The sequence below is a fragment of the Mustela putorius genome, unplaced genomic scaffold, assembly GCF_011764305.1.
Source record: "Mustela putorius furo isolate JIRA1106 unplaced genomic scaffold, ASM1176430v1.1 tig00003909_pilon_pilon_pilon, whole genome shotgun sequence".
Classification (NCBI taxonomy): domain Eukaryota; kingdom Metazoa; phylum Chordata; class Mammalia; order Carnivora; family Mustelidae; genus Mustela; species Mustela putorius.
Genome location: NW_025422057.1, coordinates 26,294,407 through 26,310,959, shown reverse-complemented (window position 1 = coordinate 26,310,959; position 16,553 = coordinate 26,294,407). Strand labels below are relative to the sequence as shown.

The following is a 16,553-nucleotide window of genomic DNA, read 5'->3' as shown; positions in this document are numbered from 1 at the left end:
GGAACACAAGTAGGGGAAATGGGAGAGGGAGAAGCAGGCTTCCCGCTGAGCAGGGAGCCTGATGGGGGACTCGATCCCAGGACTCCGGGATCATGACCTGAGCTGAAGGCAGACTGAGCCACCCAGGCACCCCAATAAATAAAATCTTCAAAAAAAAAAATTAAAAGTATCTCCTTTCCACTACAATCACAGACCTGAAAAGGGCAGATGAGACTATGGGGAGATTCATCGTCATCCGGGGTCTGGGTTCCCCAGGGACTCAGGGAGGCGGGAAACTGACACCCGAATTACTGAACGGAGGCATCAGAGGCTGAGGACATCTCCACTGTCTGCTCACTGCCAAGTAGGTCAGGATTAAAGCGAACTGAGGCAAAGGGTATGGTTGGCTGTACCAGGGGAAGACTGGCCTGTCCGGGCACCGGCAAGACCACAGGAGCTAAGCCAAGCAGTTGGGCATGGAGGTGCGGGAGAAAAGGATGGGAAAGTGGGCCAGGTGGGATCCTGTGACAGGCGTTTGGGTTAGGCTGTGAGAAACCCCTGGGGGAGGTGCCCTTGAGGATGACCAATCAGAGAGCGAGTTGCAGGACAGGGGCGTATCTTAGTCGAGATTGGATAACTGCCTGGCTTTGGGAGGGGCCGCGGTGCCCCCACCCTCCCACCCCGGGCCCGCAGCTTTGCAATCAGCTTCATAAACCGCAGTGGCTTCTGCGATGGAAGTTGTATGAGTGTGGCCCACGTGCCTGAATCTGACGCTCCTCGCTAGCCGCGGAGTTCCTTGGGTCCCGCGTGCGTTTTGTCCTGCCCCAAAGTTCGCTCCATCTTCGGGGCCCTTAACCTCTAGCCCAGCTTCTCAAGCTCCGGACCTCGGCATCTGCAGAACTAAATGTTCACAGCCATGAATGCCTCGGACGGAACAGAGCAGATATTGGAGCCTTACAACTTCGAGATATTATGGGACATGAGGCCCCTTTTGGAGGAGTACTGGTGAGACCTGGGGAAGGCGAAGGGCAGTGCCAGGGTCCTGACCTTAACGACTGCTATTTAGGGAGGGTTGGCGTGGGGGAGGAGATGCTGGGTGCCTGCGATGATTTTCTTTGTTTTTCTTTTCTTTTCTTTTTTCTTTTTTTCTCCTCTTTTCTCCTTCCTCCTCCTCCTTTTTTTTCTTTTTTTAAGATTTCATTTATTTATCTGAGAGAGAGAGAGACAGCATGAGCAGGGGGTGAGGGAGAGGGAGAAGCAAGCTCTTTGATGAAGGGAGTCCGATGTGGGACTTGATCCCAGGATTCTGGGATCATGACCCAAGCTGAAGGCAGACGCTTAAGCAACTGGGCCTCCCAGGCACCCCTGCGTCGGTTTTCTTAAAGAGCAAAGGTGTGGGGCTCCCCTGTACTGTCTCCATATCCCTGTTGTCCAAGGTGCAGTTAGCGTGACATCTCAGAGATTAGATCTGGAGGAAAGAAAGAATGAGAGAGGAAGAGACAGGATGGAAGAGAGGGAGAAAGAAGGAGATGGGTTGAGGAAAGTAGGAGATGGAAACTGAAGGGAAAGAGGGGAGTGAGACATGATCTCTGAGGAAGGGGTTGATCTGAACTCCTCCTCCTCTCCACCTTCTAGAACGACTCTCCTCTGTCCATTGTGGCTGTGTGTGCAGGTGTGCGGGCATAGTGCTGGTGCCCAGGGACAGTCTGCCCTTCACAATTATCACATTGTTCCTCAAATGCTTCATTGTCCCCGGCTGTGGAAAAGGAGACACAGTTGGGAACCTCTGTCAGGATTTCCCCAGTCTCTTTGACTTTGCCCTAAAGCTCCTCAGAGGTGTTTGTGAACTGACTTTTGTCAGTTTGTGGATTGACAATTTGCCATGACCCAAACAGGCAGAAACTATTGCCACATTCTTCTAAATACCAGAGTCCTGGGTTGGTTCTAGACATGGACCCAGTAGTTGTCACCCACTCACAATTCCCCTGAGAGCAATAATCACAGAAACCTGTACACAGCCCCGGCCCTGTGCTAGGTACTTTATATACCTTAACACTGTCAGGGAATGTTATTTTTCCAAAGTCACGCAGCTGGTAAGTGGCAGAGTTGGGACTCCAACCCAGAGCACTGACCCTGAGAGATGAGTGGGCATTCCTCTAACCAGGACCCACCCATAAGCCCATCCCCTCTGCCTTCTGCCTGCCAGGGCAACCTCATTCCTCATAGCTCTGGTCTACCTGCTACTCATCTTTGTGGGGCAGAACTACATGAAGTCACGGAAGGGCTTCAACTTGCAGGGGCCTCTCATCCTTTGGTCCTTCGGCCTTACAATCTTCAGGTAAGACCCCCCCCCCATCTCCACTCCCTGACTATCCTGTAGACCCTAGACCCTCATTCTATCCCTAAAAGCTTTCTGGAAACCCCAAGTGAGTCAATGCCCCAAGTTTTCCTCTAACTCTCTCCCTAACCCATTCCCTCAGCTCCAGCTCCTTCCCCAGCTTCCATCTTCCTCTCATATTACCCTGCTTTCCTTCTTCCCCAGGCCCCATACTGGCAACCTCTGCTCTCTCTCTCTCATGAATCCACTTGTGCTCATGGAGTCTGTACTTTTAACAATTTTCTCCAGCCTCTAATGCTCTCAACATCTAACACCCTCTCCCAATACCTTCCAATAACTTCTCTTGCCCCTCCTTCCCAGATTCCATGCCCTATCCCCTCCCAGGTTCCTACTCATCCCATTAACCCTAGTCCCTAACTCAACTCTCAGTCCCATCCTCCAGCATTCCCTGGTCCTTCCCCAGCCCTCATCTCCTCTAGATTACTTATTGGATCCCGGCCCCAGGATCTCAGAAGCTGTGACCCATTCTGCTGGAAGGGGGTAAATGGTGGAGCTTGAGGCAGTGACCTGACAGGCCAAGGGAGAAGGGTGAAGTGGTGTCTGGGGATGACCCTTACACCCTTTTCCTCTGTCCCATTTCAGTATCGTGGGGGCACTGAGGACATGGGGCTCTATGGCTGCCCTGGTACTTAGGGGGAGCCCAAAGAAAACTGTGTGCTTCTCCAACTACGCCAACACTCCTGTAATTGGATTCTGGTCCTGTCTCTTTGTTCTCAGCAAGGTTATTGAACTTGGTGAGTGGCAAGACTTTGTCTCTCTGATGCCCAGTCAACTACATCCCTCCTCAGGCCCCCCGTACCTCTCCCATTACACGGAGAGTCCCTTCCCCACCCCCTGGGTCCTAACAACACCTCTTACCCAAGCCCCTCTTTAAATTATTTGCCACAAAGACCCTTCTCCATGCCCTGAGAATTCCCCCTGTGTCCCTATATCCATCAAGGAGGGTGGTCCCAACACAGGGTGGTAAGCCAGCTATGACTCTCCATTTCCCAGGAGACACGGCCTTCATCATCCTGCGTAAGCGACCACTCATCTTTGTGCACTGGTACCACCACAGCTCAGTGCTAGTGTATACGAGCTTTGGATACAAGAACAAGGTGTCTGCAGGAGGCTGGTTCATGACCATGAACTTTGGTGTGCATGCCATCATGTACCTGTACTACACTCTGAGGGCTGCCAAACTGAAGTCCCCCTCATGGTTACCTATGCTCGTCACCAGCCTGCAGATCCTACAGATGTTTATGGGAACAATTGTTGGCATCCTAACTTACATCTGGAGACAGGAACAGGGATGCCACACCACAATGGAACACTGCTTCTGGTCCCTTGTCTTGTATACGACCTATTTCATCCTCTTTGCCCATTTCTTCCACCAAACCTACATAGTGCCCAAGGTCAAAGTCAAGACCAAGAGCCAGTGAAAAGCTGGAGAAAAAGGAGCTCCAGTTTTTCTCTCTGCCATGGCACCAAGGAGTTGATCTTAGGTTTGGGAGAATAATTAGGAGGCCTTCCCCGTATAGTTTTTCCCATGGGATCTGTGCTCCAAGGTGGCAGGAAGTTATAACAGGCAAGAAGTGTCAGCCGTGGGTGGGGTGTAATCTAGTACTTTGATGTTTCCATTTTTAATGTGAAGGCCAAGCAAGCCCTGGGATGGGGGTAGAACTGAGGAGGATCCCCAGAGCTGAGTTATTTATATTTCTACCCAGAAATCTTCCTCTTGCTCCATTTTTAAATTAAAGATTCCAACAAGTCTTCTGGGGTTTTGAGATTTGGGGGAAGAGGACTGCTGTGACGGGAAAGGGCTGCTGGCAGCAGGGTGATCACTGAGAAGCCTAAGAAGGTGTGTGGAAAGATGAGAGGCACACACATGCAGACAATAATTCTAGGCCTAGTAGGCACTTAATAAATGTCTGTTACAGACCAGAATTTTATTGCTATTAGAGATCCAAGCCCCTCATAGGAACAGTGAGAAACAGGTGCAGGAAGGCGGTGTTAACTTATCTAAGGTCATAAACTTCCTAAGTTGCAGATTTGACACCCGCAAGGGTTCCTGACCAGAACTTCCAGTCATCCTCCATGCGACCACGAGGTGGCGCCTCAGCACCAGTTTTGGCCAACGCCTGCCAAGTAGCCAGTCCCTAAACCACACTTATATATTCGCACGCAGGGCACGTGCCCCACATTGCTCCAGGAATCTCCCAGCTGCCCCATCCCGGTGCTGGCAGCTGAGAGGGGACTGAAGCCCTAGAAGCCCGGGCCTCACTTCTTTCCTGTGCACTCCTTTAGACATGGGGTAGCATGAGGGGCGGGAGCTCAACCGCAATTCTGAATCATCAGGCCTTTGGCAGTCCGCGCACGTTTATTTCGTTTATCTTTGAAAATGGGGGAGGGGAGTCTGGAGAAGGCGGGGTGGGCCAAGGGTCAGTTGGCCCCCGGGGAACTGGTCCCTGTTCCTGGCCTTAGTCCCAGGGGTGTGGACTGTGTGTAGAGCCCAGTCCACCCTCAGGGTCGGCAGGGGGTAGTCTCTCTCCTGAGCTGGCCGCGACTCCCTCCCCGAGCTGCCCCAGCACCCCTCTCAGACCCCGGGGTAGGCGCAAGCCAGTCAAGAGGACCCCAGTCGGGGGAGGCTGTGAATTCTCGCCCCCGCCCTCGGGGATGGTAGACGGACCGGGCCATTCATACAGGCCGTTCCACGGCGTACTGGCACGGACTGAGGTTGGCGGCCGGGGGTGGCCCGGGCACGGCGGGATAGCTGAAAGAGGCGTGCTGTTTGGCCTTGAGCCTCAGGCTGGCCAGACTCGAGTTACACGGGTCCCGATATACGTAGGGGGAGGAGGCGGCTGCAGCTGCGGCTGCAGCGGCCGAGGCGTAAGGGCAGGACACTGCCCCGGAGGACACTGCGGCGGGAGCCAGCCCGGGGGGCCCCCCGCCCAGGCCCTGCAGAGCCCCGGGCCCTGGCACGGCGCCCGGGGCGGCTGCGGCCGAGGGCACCATGGAGGCGGCGATGGAGCTGGGTGGCGAGAAGACGGGCTGCGAAGCCAGAGGCCCCACATTAACCGAGTTGAAGGCGAACGGGAAGGTCTTTGCAGCGAGCGGCGGGCCGAGCGCCTTGGGTGGCCAATTGCCGTACGAGTAGCCGGGGTACACCTCCTCGTAGGGCGGCACCAGCCCCCCGAGTGGCGCGGCGAAGCCCCCCTTGCACAGCTCCGCCTGCTGGCTGCGCTCGCGCTTCCGCCACTTGGCGCGCCGGTTCTTGAACCACACCTGCGGGCGTTGGAGAAAGGGTGTCAGGGCCGGAGCCGGGCGGGGGCCGGCCCAGGTCCGCGCGGCTGCGGCAGGATCCCAGAGCCCGGAGTTCGGGCCGGGACCGTGCCGAAGAGAAACGAAACGGAAGTGGGGCAGCCAAGCTGGGCGTGGAAGGAGCGCACCGAGTCCGGGTGCTGAGAACAGGAGTGGGCGACAGGACTGAGTCAGGGCGATAGGGTCTGGGGCTGGGGCACGTAGGATGGAGACAAAGAAGAGTGAAGACGAGCACGGGAGACAGTGCTGTGGGAGAAGGAACTAGCGGCCTGGGGCGACAGGGTGGATGGAAGTGGAGCAGAGGCCGGAGGCTGGTGCAAAGGAGGCTGTGCAGGGCAGCAGACCGAGGCAGGGGCCCGTCGGGTGTGGGGCCGAGGGTAGGCAATCCGGGAGGGAGCGCCGGCTGAGGCCTCCAGGGCTGCTAGCTGAGCGGCGGCTGAGAAGGAGGCCCGGGCTGGAGGGGGAAGGTGGGCGGGGGTTGGGGGGTGGGCAGGGGCGGGCGTGTAGTGGAGGGCTCAGGTTTGGGAGGGCCGTACCCGCACGCGGGCCTCGGTGAGGTTGGTCCACACCGCGATCTCTTCGCGCGTGCTCATGTCGGGGTAGCGGTTCCTCTGGAAGGTCGCCTCCAGCTCCTGCAGCTGCTGGCTGGTGAAGTGGGTGCGCTGCCGCCGCTGCTTCTTCTTCAGCGAGCTATCTTCGGGGGAGCCGCCGGGCAGCGAAGCCGAGGCCTTCTCCGAGTCTGGGGGCCGAGGTGGGGGCAGGTCACAGGGTGCCCAGGCCTGCGCGGATTCTGTGGCTCCAGGACCTCCTCCACTGACCGCTCACTCCCACCCGGCCTTCCCCCACGGCCAGATGTCACCCCCAGGAGGGATTGAACTGTTATCTCCCCTACCCCCGGTAGGGGGTGCGCTCACCGCTGTGCTCTTGGCCCTTGCAGCTGTGTTCAGGGAGGGGTGGGTGGGGAGTGCCCGCATCTGACAGCGAGAGGGCCGGGCTCCGGGCCTCCGCCTCGCTGAGCAGGCCGAACTCCATGGAGGGAGGACTCTGGAAGGAGACAGGACACGGATCAGGTGGATGGGGATAAAATCTCGCAGTTAACTGGTTCCCAGTAGTGTTTCCCCTCAACTTCACTGCCCCTTTCTCAGCTACCGACATAAAGCTACCCCTCTGTGGGGTATCCTAGGACAGAATAGGGAAACAGCAGCCTAAGGGGAGAAGGGGGTATTCTCAGGGGCATTATGCACAGACATGCACACAGACTGTATTTTGTTCACTGCTGGGCACCTAGCTAGAACTCTGCCTGGGGCCCAGTTGGTGTGCAATAGACACTTCTTGAATCCACTAAGGAAAACGATGCTATTGCATGGAAAACCATGCAATTGCACACCACATCTTCCAAAACTTTGGTTCCTTCTCACATGTATGTCCAGTATCCCCACAAACTCACACCTGCCCCTCAGCTGATCACACCTGAACACAGCCCAAACCTCTGTTACTCTCCCGTGGGACAGATTTGATTTTTGAACCAGGCCCAATATGTCTGGCATACGGATAATCACTGCTATTATTTATGAATACTTACTATGGGCCTTTGCCTCATTATTTCTCTCCTCACAACAATGCATCTATCTTAAATATCACCCTTGTTCAGGTGAGGGAACAGACTTGAAGTTACCACTAAGCTCACAGAGCTTGTGCATGGTGAAGCTGGGATCTGAACCAGGTCTGGGAAACTCTTAAGCTACTGCTTTTTATTCATTTGCTTTTTCAAACTGTGTTCCTGGGGGCCCTACTCAGAAATCCCCTCAAGGACTGGAACTTGGGGCCAGCCTCAGGGATAGAAGCCTAGCTTGGCCTTGCATGGGTTTGCTTCAACCAGGGCAGTCCTGCTTTGGCCTGTTTTGTTTATACTTTCTAGAGAGACAGCATTTGAAGAAAGGGTTCCAGGATCAAAAACAAGTTTGAAAATCCCTAGGTGTCCTGGCCTCGTCTGCCTCTGTGTCTGTGCAGACACACATCACACTCCTACTAGAGCCTCCACCAGCACTCCTACCTCCCTGCTCCCAGGAGCAAATGTGAGCTTCTTAAAGCCACCTTCCCGCCCTTATTCCCTATCCCAAACCGTGCTTGACATGGCCCAGGAGATGGCTCAGGTCCCTCTCCAAGTCTCCCCAGCAGGCTCTCCCTTGCTGCTGGCTCTCCCAAGCACCCCCTGGTGGGAGGAAGAGAAAGGGGCACTAGTGAGGCTCTGAAGTCTGGACAGACACCTCTGGGTCAGAGGAGAACCAAAGGAGGTTAGAGACAGAGGAACAGGGGTGAAGAGCTGGGTAGGAGGGGTCCATCTGTCTCTCCATTAACAGGGACTTGATCCAGGCTGTGCAGGGTGGCATTAATGTGGCGGATTAGCCTAGATTGAGATGTGTGTCACTTGGCTGTTCTGAATTTATAAGGAGCCTCACTCTGGGAGGCACAGATGGGCAGCGGCCTGTATTTGCACATGGAAATGCACCCGTCAACCAGCTGAAGGAGGACAGCTGCCCCCCCAACCTCTCAAACGAGACTGGGGGTGCAACAGAGGTCAAGGCAGGAGGTTGAGAAGCAGTCAGCCCCTGTTCTGTTTGCAGGGAAAGGGGTGGGGTCTAGACTTGGACTTTTTCCGAGGTTGGAGAGGGAGGACTGAAGGGAACAGGGAAGGAGAGAAGTCAGGCTAGGGGTGAGGGATACTCAGCTCCCCTCCCTTCCAGGTCTGAGGTCAGGAGTCAGAGGCTTGGGGCTGGCCCAGGGATGCTCTGAGAGAAGGGAGATACCCTTGGGTGAGACCTGTGGCAACCTTGACTAGTAGTTCTTCCCAAAGAGCTCAAAAGGCTTAGAACTGAGGGCTGGGAAAAGGGGGGCTCTGAAATCTCCTCTTACTTTATACCCGAGGTGCTCTCAAAAGGCAAGCTATCCCCCTGGCTTCTCCAGAGGCCATGGGAACAACACCGCTGGGAAAAGAGGGACGATTCGGTTCACCTGTAGGGAAAATTAAATCCCACCAGTGCCGTTTGTCTTTCCAGTCGGCCTTGGCTCCAGAACTCCAGTATTCCAAACTCCCCTTCCCCCAGCATTCCATACCTGTGTCTCCGTTTCACCCTCCATTGCAGCAGAAGGAGGCAGGGTGAAGAGAGATAAGGGCCAGAGCAAGAGATGAGGCCGAGAAAGCAGAGTTCAGGCCGTGTATTTCCAGAGACAGACAGACACACATGCAGACACACACGAGCCCCCACTCAGACAAAATAAGCACTTGGACTTGGAGTTAGAGGCACACAAACACATACTCTCCCACACATGCGCTCCCACATTCAGGCAGACAGACCCACACCGTCACACAGTCTCCTCTCTCTGTGACAGGGACAGCTGCCTTGGCTGTTTTGGAGCTCGCCATTACTCTCCACTCCCCCCTCCTTCCTGGCCCCTCTGAACCTCAGATCTCAGTCCCAGAACTAAGGACTCTGTAAGGGAGGAGGAGGCCTAAGGGGCCAGGGGAGAAGTCTATACTCCCCAGAGTATAGAGTCTGTTTCGCTGGGTGGGGAGAAGTCTGAGGGAAGAGGATGGCTTGGAAGTAGAGGGTGGAAACTGCCCAGGACCCTCATAGGAAAACAATCTGGAATAGCTAGAAGAAATTAGGTTTGGGGACAAAAGATCTGGGTCCATGTCCTGGCTCCCCAACTTACTAGCTCTTTGTTCTTGGCAAAGTACTTTACCTCTCTGGACATATTTCGTCATCTCTAAAATGGAGATCATACTCCCCTCCCCTACCTACCTTTAGTACTGTTAGAAGGCTTAAAAAAAAAAAAAAACACATAATGTAAAGATGAAAGGGGACAAAACTCTATCCAAGTTGCTTCCCTGCCCCCCGCCATTCACGGAACAGATGTCTCTGGTGCCATCTATGAGCTGGGCATTGAGTAAGGCACTGAGGATAGAGTGGTAAATTAGATGTCATCCTTGTCTCTGCCCTTGCTTGAGTTTACCTTCCGAGACCCTGTATCACCCACTGAAGATTTCCTTTGGTGAAAAAAAGGCAGGTATGCTGGATTTGAGAGTGGGATGCAAAGGTGTGTTGTGAATACTCCACCCTGAACATAAAGGAGGGCCCAGCCAATAAAGTAACAGCAAAATGGGCAGAGTAACCGAAGCCAAGAGCCACTGGTAAAGGGAAGAAGGAAACCTTCAGGCTCTTGACTGGTGTGGGACTAGTGGAAAGAGGGGTGGAGGCCAAGAAGAGTCCTGCCTGTGAAACTGACAAGGCAAGAACACTACAGCCAGGCAGGCAACAGAGAGCTAGACAGCGGGGGCACAGGCCTCCCGCAGACTCGCGTCCGGGTGGGCTAGCCAGGCAAAGGCTGGGGGCGCCAGGCTGTTGTCTGAGCTGGAGACAGGCTGGCTGAGGATTAAGCTCCCCCAAACTGTTAGAGGTCAGGAAGCTGGGGAGTTGGGACTGAGGCCAGGGGCTTCTCCTCACTTGGGTGGATGGGGACAAGCAGTAGGTCTGGAAGCTACAGGATTGGATGCTGGTAGGAAATACCAGGCAGGACCAGAGAGAGTCAGGAGATCAGAGGGATGTTAAGTCCAGCTCTGGGAGGGGCTGCTGGTCCCCCCTCCAGCCTCCCTGACACACCCTACCGGGGGTATAGGGGTGAGGCTCCACACTGTTAGGGTGACAAGTCCTACCCTGGGAAGAAGAAAGGACCTGCAGGTGTGCTCTGATTCTGAAACACAGCCTGGGATTACAGGAAGCCTATAGTGGACCACAGCGAAAACAAAATATTCAAGATATATTGAAGTGGAGAGCACAGGTTATCCCAGGTTAGAGAGGTCAGAGAGAGGAGGTCATGGTTTCTAAGTGACCCAAGCTCATGGCAAGAAGACAACAGCCACGGGTACCCACTTTCGCCCTGACACCAAAGGGGCAAATCAGGGCCGCCGCCAGAGAGCCCCCAAGCAGTTGCAATGATGATGCTCGGTCAGGAGGCGTACCCCAGCACTGAGATGGGAGAAAACCCTGGAAGATGGAAGGGATAGAGTTGTGGCACTGTGGCTCAGTTCAGCAAGTAGCAAGTTGGTAAAAGAATATAAGCCAGGGTCCTTAGCTAGCGTGGTGCCCAGCTGGAAACCTGCGTTTGAAGTAAGGCCCTTCAGTTCATTAGGGATGCTGAGGACCCAACCTGTCTGGTCTGCTGAGCTGCCGTGAGCACATGTGAGCAAATCAGACAGCTGTAGACAAAGGTCACAGACCCAAGAGGAAACCCTAAGACTCGAGCGGAGGCAGCGATGATTTGATGGAGTTAATTTAGCAAGGGGTAAATTAGGGATCAGAGAAATGGTCCCCCACACCCACCATTCGCCTTCCTTCCTTCTTTCCTTCAGCAAGTGTTAGGTGCCAGGACAGATCCCCCTAAGGATGGTAAGGCACAGATCCCAATTTCTAGGAGCCTACAGTCTGGGGAGGCAAACAGGATAGCCAATGATGGGCTAAGTAGGCCTAATTCTCACACTGGGGGGAGGTCAAAGAGACAGAAGCCCATGTAAGGTGGTATCAAGTTATGGGGCTCAGAGAATGTAGCACATGGCAGAGCTGGGAACTGGGGAGGCAGAGAAGGAGCAGAGGCTTCTAAATAATAGGGCACTACTGAGAATGAGCTAGGAGGTTCCAAGGGCAACAGGCAGTCTAATGTGGCCAGGGTCTCGGTGTGGTCAATGGGAGAGCATCAGAGGAAACAGGTCAGGTTGAGGGGGCCTCCAGAGAAGGGCAAGGGGTGGTGCTTCAGGTTTGATAAAGTCTAAGCTAGAGCATCTCCAGCTTTTCCATCAACCCCCCCCCACCAAGACCAGTAAGAAAGAACATCCCTCAGGGAAACTGGGAGCACGACCTCAAGCAGCTGCCACCAGTATGAAATTTCTTTGAGATCTCCAGCCTTATGTTAAAAATTGAAGCAAGTTTTGTATTCTATTCCATGCTTAAGTGTAGTCATTTTGATATAAAAATAAAGTTTTCTCGGGGTGCCTGAGTGGCTCAGTAGGTTAAAGCCTCTGCCTTTGGCTCAGGTCATGGTCTCAGGGTCCTAGAATCGAGCCCCACATTGGACTCTCCGCTCAGCAGGGAGCCTGCTTCCTTCTCTCTCTCTGCCTGCCTCTCTGCCTACTTGTGATCTCTGTCAAATAAATAAATAAATAATCTTAAAAAATATATAAAGTTTTCCTCTCCACATCTTTAAGTGACGTCTTCAAGTGACATCATCGCACCAGGAAGATGGGCCACATTTAGCCTGCAACGTCATGGCCCTTCTAGTCCTGCGCTGCCTGCTCTCCTCATTCCTCCTTTTTTGAGAAGCAGTACTCCAAGCAGTGGGAGTCACTGGAGGCTTGTAGGAAGGATAGAAACATAAGAACAGCATCTCTGGGACCTTTATTTGGCTGTGGTGAGCAGAATGGATTGGGCAGGGGAAAGGTGGGAAAGAGGGAACGTAACTGAAAAATGTAAAGAAGGTGTTGAGGAGGACAATGGAGGAAGGGAGAGAATTTTAAGAGCAGTTTTCACTCCCCCCACTGTCTATCTTTTTTCCCTTTCTGTTCCCATCATCCTCATCATGGGTCCCTGCCCATGACCATGGGCTAGACACTCCAGATAATCCCAAAGCTCAGGACCTAATGGATCTTTCAGATTAGCTGCCTTCTTCCTCCCCACACTCTAGGATGCATCATTTGGAGCGAATGGAGAAGAAAAGATTTGGGTGGCTCTGTCCTTCTCTCATGCCTATCCCCAGCTCAGCTCCAGCCTGCCCGCCTTTCCCCTCCTGGGCTGTGTGCCAGGCCCATATTCACATCCTTGATCAGGAGGCAGGCAGACATCAGATCAGAATATTTGGAGTTAAGCATTAGGGGAGCTCCTTAGAACTCTTCTTGGAGAGGTGCAGGGGTAATAGCTGGCATTGGAAGCTTGGTATAGGGTGTTCCATCTGTCATTGAGACTCTTCCCATGTCTGGATCAAGGGTGCTATTGGGCTTCTCTAAGACTTGAGACCCCATCCTTCCAAGCAAAATGGGGTTACAGGGGACCTACATGGTTTGGGCATCATAATAATAGCAATAATGCTTCTTACTTCTGTGGTGCTTCTCCATTTGCAAAGTGTTTTCAAAGACATTATTTCATTTAACTCTTACAGCCACCTCAGGTAGTAGGAATATCCATCCTCATTTCACCTCTAAGAAGATAAATTTGTCCAAGGTGACACAGATTGAAGAGATTCGAATCCAGTTCTCCTAAAACCAGGGTCTGAGCTCTTTCCATGCCATGCCCCCTCTACCCCAGCAGCTGTTTGTGGTTCTGACATGCACGGATCCTCCCAAGCCCTGAAGAATTCCATTTCCACTTCCTGCCTCTACCTCCCCTCTGGAAAGGAGCTCTGAAAGTTTGCCGCCCACTGTGTGCCAAGGTTCATTTTCCTATCCATCTTGAGCCTGCATCCCTCCAGTTCTACGAGGCCCCCTCATCTCCCATTTCAGGATTTGGGGAGCAAACACATCTGTTTATCTAGGCCTTCCATTATTTGTGGACTTCCATCTTATTTCACCTTCCAGAGGCCTAAACTTTGAAGTTTGCTCTCTCTAGCAGCCCCTGACTCCCCATTCTATGGATCATTCTCTGACCCTTCTTTAGGTCCATAACATTCTCCCCAAAATCCAGTGACTCGGCATGCACTCAGCCACATGGTTTTATGCAAGGATGGGAGAAAGTTCTGTCTTTTGTTTCCACTCGTCTTCGTTATAATGCCATTGCTTTTTGGCCTTTTTGACAAATGCAGAACTTTGGGCTAAGGTCTTCAGGGAACCATCTGCAAATGCCTTCCCTATTCCTTTCCTGACTCAGAGACTTTCATTTCACTCATAATTTCAGTGATTTTTTTAAAGGTGATGGGAGCACAAGTGCCTGAAAAATGTATTAGAATATGGTGAGAGTAATTGGGGCATAACTTTATATTTATCAAAGGGAGGCAAGGACCAAAAAAAGGTTGAAAAAGCAAACTTTAAAACCGAGGAATGGAGGTGAGAGTGTGGGGAATACATATTACATATTCTTCATGGGTGGAGGTTGAGAGTTTGAGACCCACTTGTTTAGATTACTGATTGCTAAATGCATCAGCTTGCATTTATCTCATGAAAACTCAGTCCCCATCCCAGTTTTTTGCTCACTTGCACAGACTGGGAAAGTTCTCTCTTCTTTTCTCTGTTCCCTTTAGCTTAATTGGGCTCTGGTTAAAGAGTTGGGGTCACCGTGGGTGGTCACTGTATGGGTCCAAAGGAATCAGGGCTCTTTCCCAGTTACAGAGAAAACAAAAGGGACAGTTGGGTAGGGCTGAGACATCCTTCCCAACCAGTCTTGGAGGGCCCTCTAGGCCCCATGTTGACCCCAGAATCTGGATTCCATGTATGTCCTTCCTCCTTCCTCTCAGCCATCAGGGTGGTGTTGGGACTGGTGGGGTTGAGAGAGCCAAGAGGGAAATAAAACCACAGGGTTTGCTTTGCTAAAGGGCTGCAGTTTTCTCTTCGGGCCTGGGCTCCTGGAAGGAGCCTTTAGCCTGCTGACAACCAGGTAGGAGTCCAGGGCTGTCTGATCAGCTGTTTTGGAATTAGGGACTGACTCTGAGAGTTTGTGAGGAAACGGAAGCTGTCAAGGAGGCTTGTGTTGGAGTCCTCCTTACCCTCCCCTTGCCCTTGTGGTTCATTTCCCGCTTCCCTTGTCTTCTACTAGCCGTCCTGCCATTGGCTTTCTCTCCTCAAATTTGGATTCTGGATGTGGGGGGTGATGCTCAGATCTAGTCTGGGTTGGAGAGAGAATGTCCTCCAGCGCCACCGCACTCCAAGGCCAGGCCTTTACTCTCACTCGGGTGCTCCCAGCACCCTCTCACCCCCATCCCGCAGCCCCTAGAAGCAGAAAGTAGTTTGCAAAGTGTGAGCCGGCATTTGAGGCGACCCACCACAGCGAACCCCACTGCACACGCAGCCGGACAAGGCGCGGCCCGGTACATAGACATGCCACTCGGCCAGGGACATTCTGTCCGCCTTTGCTCGACACAGCGCCTGCTCCGGAGAGACCCACCTAGCCTCCCCGGACATTCTGTCCGCTCTGAGCCCCGCGCGCTGCGGACATTCCGTCCAATTCCATGCGGCTCCAGGCCGAGACCCATCCGAACCCTGACACCCCAAGCCCGACATGCCAGCCCAGCCGCCTAGTCACTAGGGCTAACCCCGCTTCGGCCCTGCCGCCCGCACAGCGGCCATCTGACCCGGTCGCTGCCAGGCTTCCACAACACGGCTCCTATCCAAACTGCGAAGCGGCGGGGAAGAGAAGCTTGTGCGACCAGACTCACCCCTGCTCGCAGCCCCTAGAATCTGAGCCCTGGGCGAGGGGCGTTCGGAGCGGCCAACTGCCCTCACGCTGTGCGGTCGCCGCCAGCTCCCCCCGCTGGCCAGGGCCTCGGCAACCCCTTCCGCTCCCTGGCTGCCTGCTCCGCACCTCCGAATTCCAGGGCGCTTTCTGGTAATGATTTCCCCACTCTACTCCTTGCTTCGCGGAGCTCCTGTCCTGGCTTCATGTCTCCGGCTTCCCTTCTGGATCCCTTGAGTCTCCCTCTTGTCTGTCCCCCGAGTCCCGACGCTGAGTTTTCGTTTTCCTAAGTCCCGGCCCCGGTTCTGCAGTACGCCCTCCCAGTCTAGACCCGTTCCCCAGGCACCGTTCCCCAGTTCAGCCACCCAGGTCCTGTTTTGGGGATCCCGAAGTTCGGTCGTGGCCCCTCGTCCCCATGAGCCCCTGTCCCCGCACGGTCGAGCACTCACAGTGAGTCCTGCAACAGGCAGACTCCCGGCAGCGGCGGCGGCGGCGGCAGTCTGGAGGGCAGGCAGGGGCCAGGGGCCGGGCACCCGGCCGGGGTGGGGGCCGCCCCCCTGCGCCCGGGCCGCCGCTCTGCTCCGGCGCTCTCGGACTCGCAGAGAGAGAGGGTGAGCCTCGCGGCGGACTGCCACCCCCCGCCGGCGCCCATTCACTTTATGGCAGCCCAGGGCGCCCCCAGCCCGCCGCGGCAAGCCTGGAGCGTCGGGCCCCGCCCCCTTCCAGCTGCGCCGCCCGGGCTCCACCCTTTCCAGCTGTGAATTTTCAGGCCCCGCCTTTGGAGGAGGAGTCCGGCCGGCGCGCCGCCAAGAAACCCGCCCCTTGGCCAATCGAAGGCACGCCTCAGCATCTGGGCCACGCCCCTCCCCACGTGGCTGAAACTTCGCGGAGCAAGAGCGTTTTGGCGGAGCAAAGCAAGTATCCAGAGGGCGAGAGTATAGGCCCTGGTGGCCCCGGAGAACTGGGACCAGGCCGCCACTCTGAGCGATGTGCAGTGGTGCCGGGGGATAGGGCAGCCGGGGCGCCTGGAAGACGCACTGTCCGGGAGAGGCCACCGGGTTTCAACGCTTTGCTGCCGCTCACGTTTCGCAGATTTTCTCCACTTGTCGCTGTCTCTCCGCGCTTTTGTCTGTGCTCCAGTCCTCCCACATCTTGCCTTTCTTTCCTCTTCTTTCTCCTCCGCCGCTTGCTCTTGCTGTTTGTCCCTCTCCTCCCTCCTGTCACTTTGAAAGACTAATGTATCTTTTTCTGTGCTCTTGTTCTTCACATCTTTCTTTCTCTTCTCGGCTGTCTCCCCCCTAACCCCAACCTTTCCTCTCTTCCAAGTAAGGCAGCTTCATGGACAAAGCAGGGTTTCCAATGAGGCAAACCAAAGAGTCATTCTAACCCTACTACCAACATTCTAACCCTGCCACCATCACCGAGTTTGACCTTGACCAACAACTATC

The 16,553-nt window shown here is 54.4% G+C and overlaps 2 protein-coding genes across 2 annotated transcripts; one reads left to right on the top strand and one right to left on the bottom strand.

Moving 5' to 3' along the window:
• Nucleotides 1-666: 666 nt before the first annotated feature.
• On the top strand, nucleotides 667-4,316 carry ELOVL3 (ELOVL fatty acid elongase 3). The gene is made up of 4 exons (XM_004749405.2): nucleotides 667-984; nucleotides 2,186-2,317; nucleotides 2,960-3,111; nucleotides 3,371-4,316. Exons 1-4 carry the CDS (start codon nucleotides 884-886, stop codon nucleotides 3,796-3,798), a joined length of 813 nt encoding a protein of 270 aa, XP_004749462.1. The 5' UTR covers nucleotides 667-883; the 3' UTR covers nucleotides 3,799-4,316.
• Nucleotides 4,317-4,536: 220 nt separating this feature from the next.
• PITX3 (paired like homeodomain 3) lies at nucleotides 4,537-15,807 on the bottom strand. The gene is made up of 4 exons (XM_004749407.3): nucleotides 15,555-15,807; nucleotides 6,592-6,721; nucleotides 6,214-6,416; nucleotides 4,537-5,641 (listed from the first exon to the last, which is right to left on the bottom strand). Exons 2-4 carry the CDS (start codon nucleotides 6,707-6,709, stop codon nucleotides 5,054-5,056), a joined length of 909 nt encoding a protein of 302 aa, XP_004749464.1. The 5' UTR covers nucleotides 6,710-6,721; nucleotides 15,555-15,807; the 3' UTR covers nucleotides 4,537-5,053.
• Between the last annotated feature and the right edge of the window lie 746 nt (nucleotides 15,808-16,553).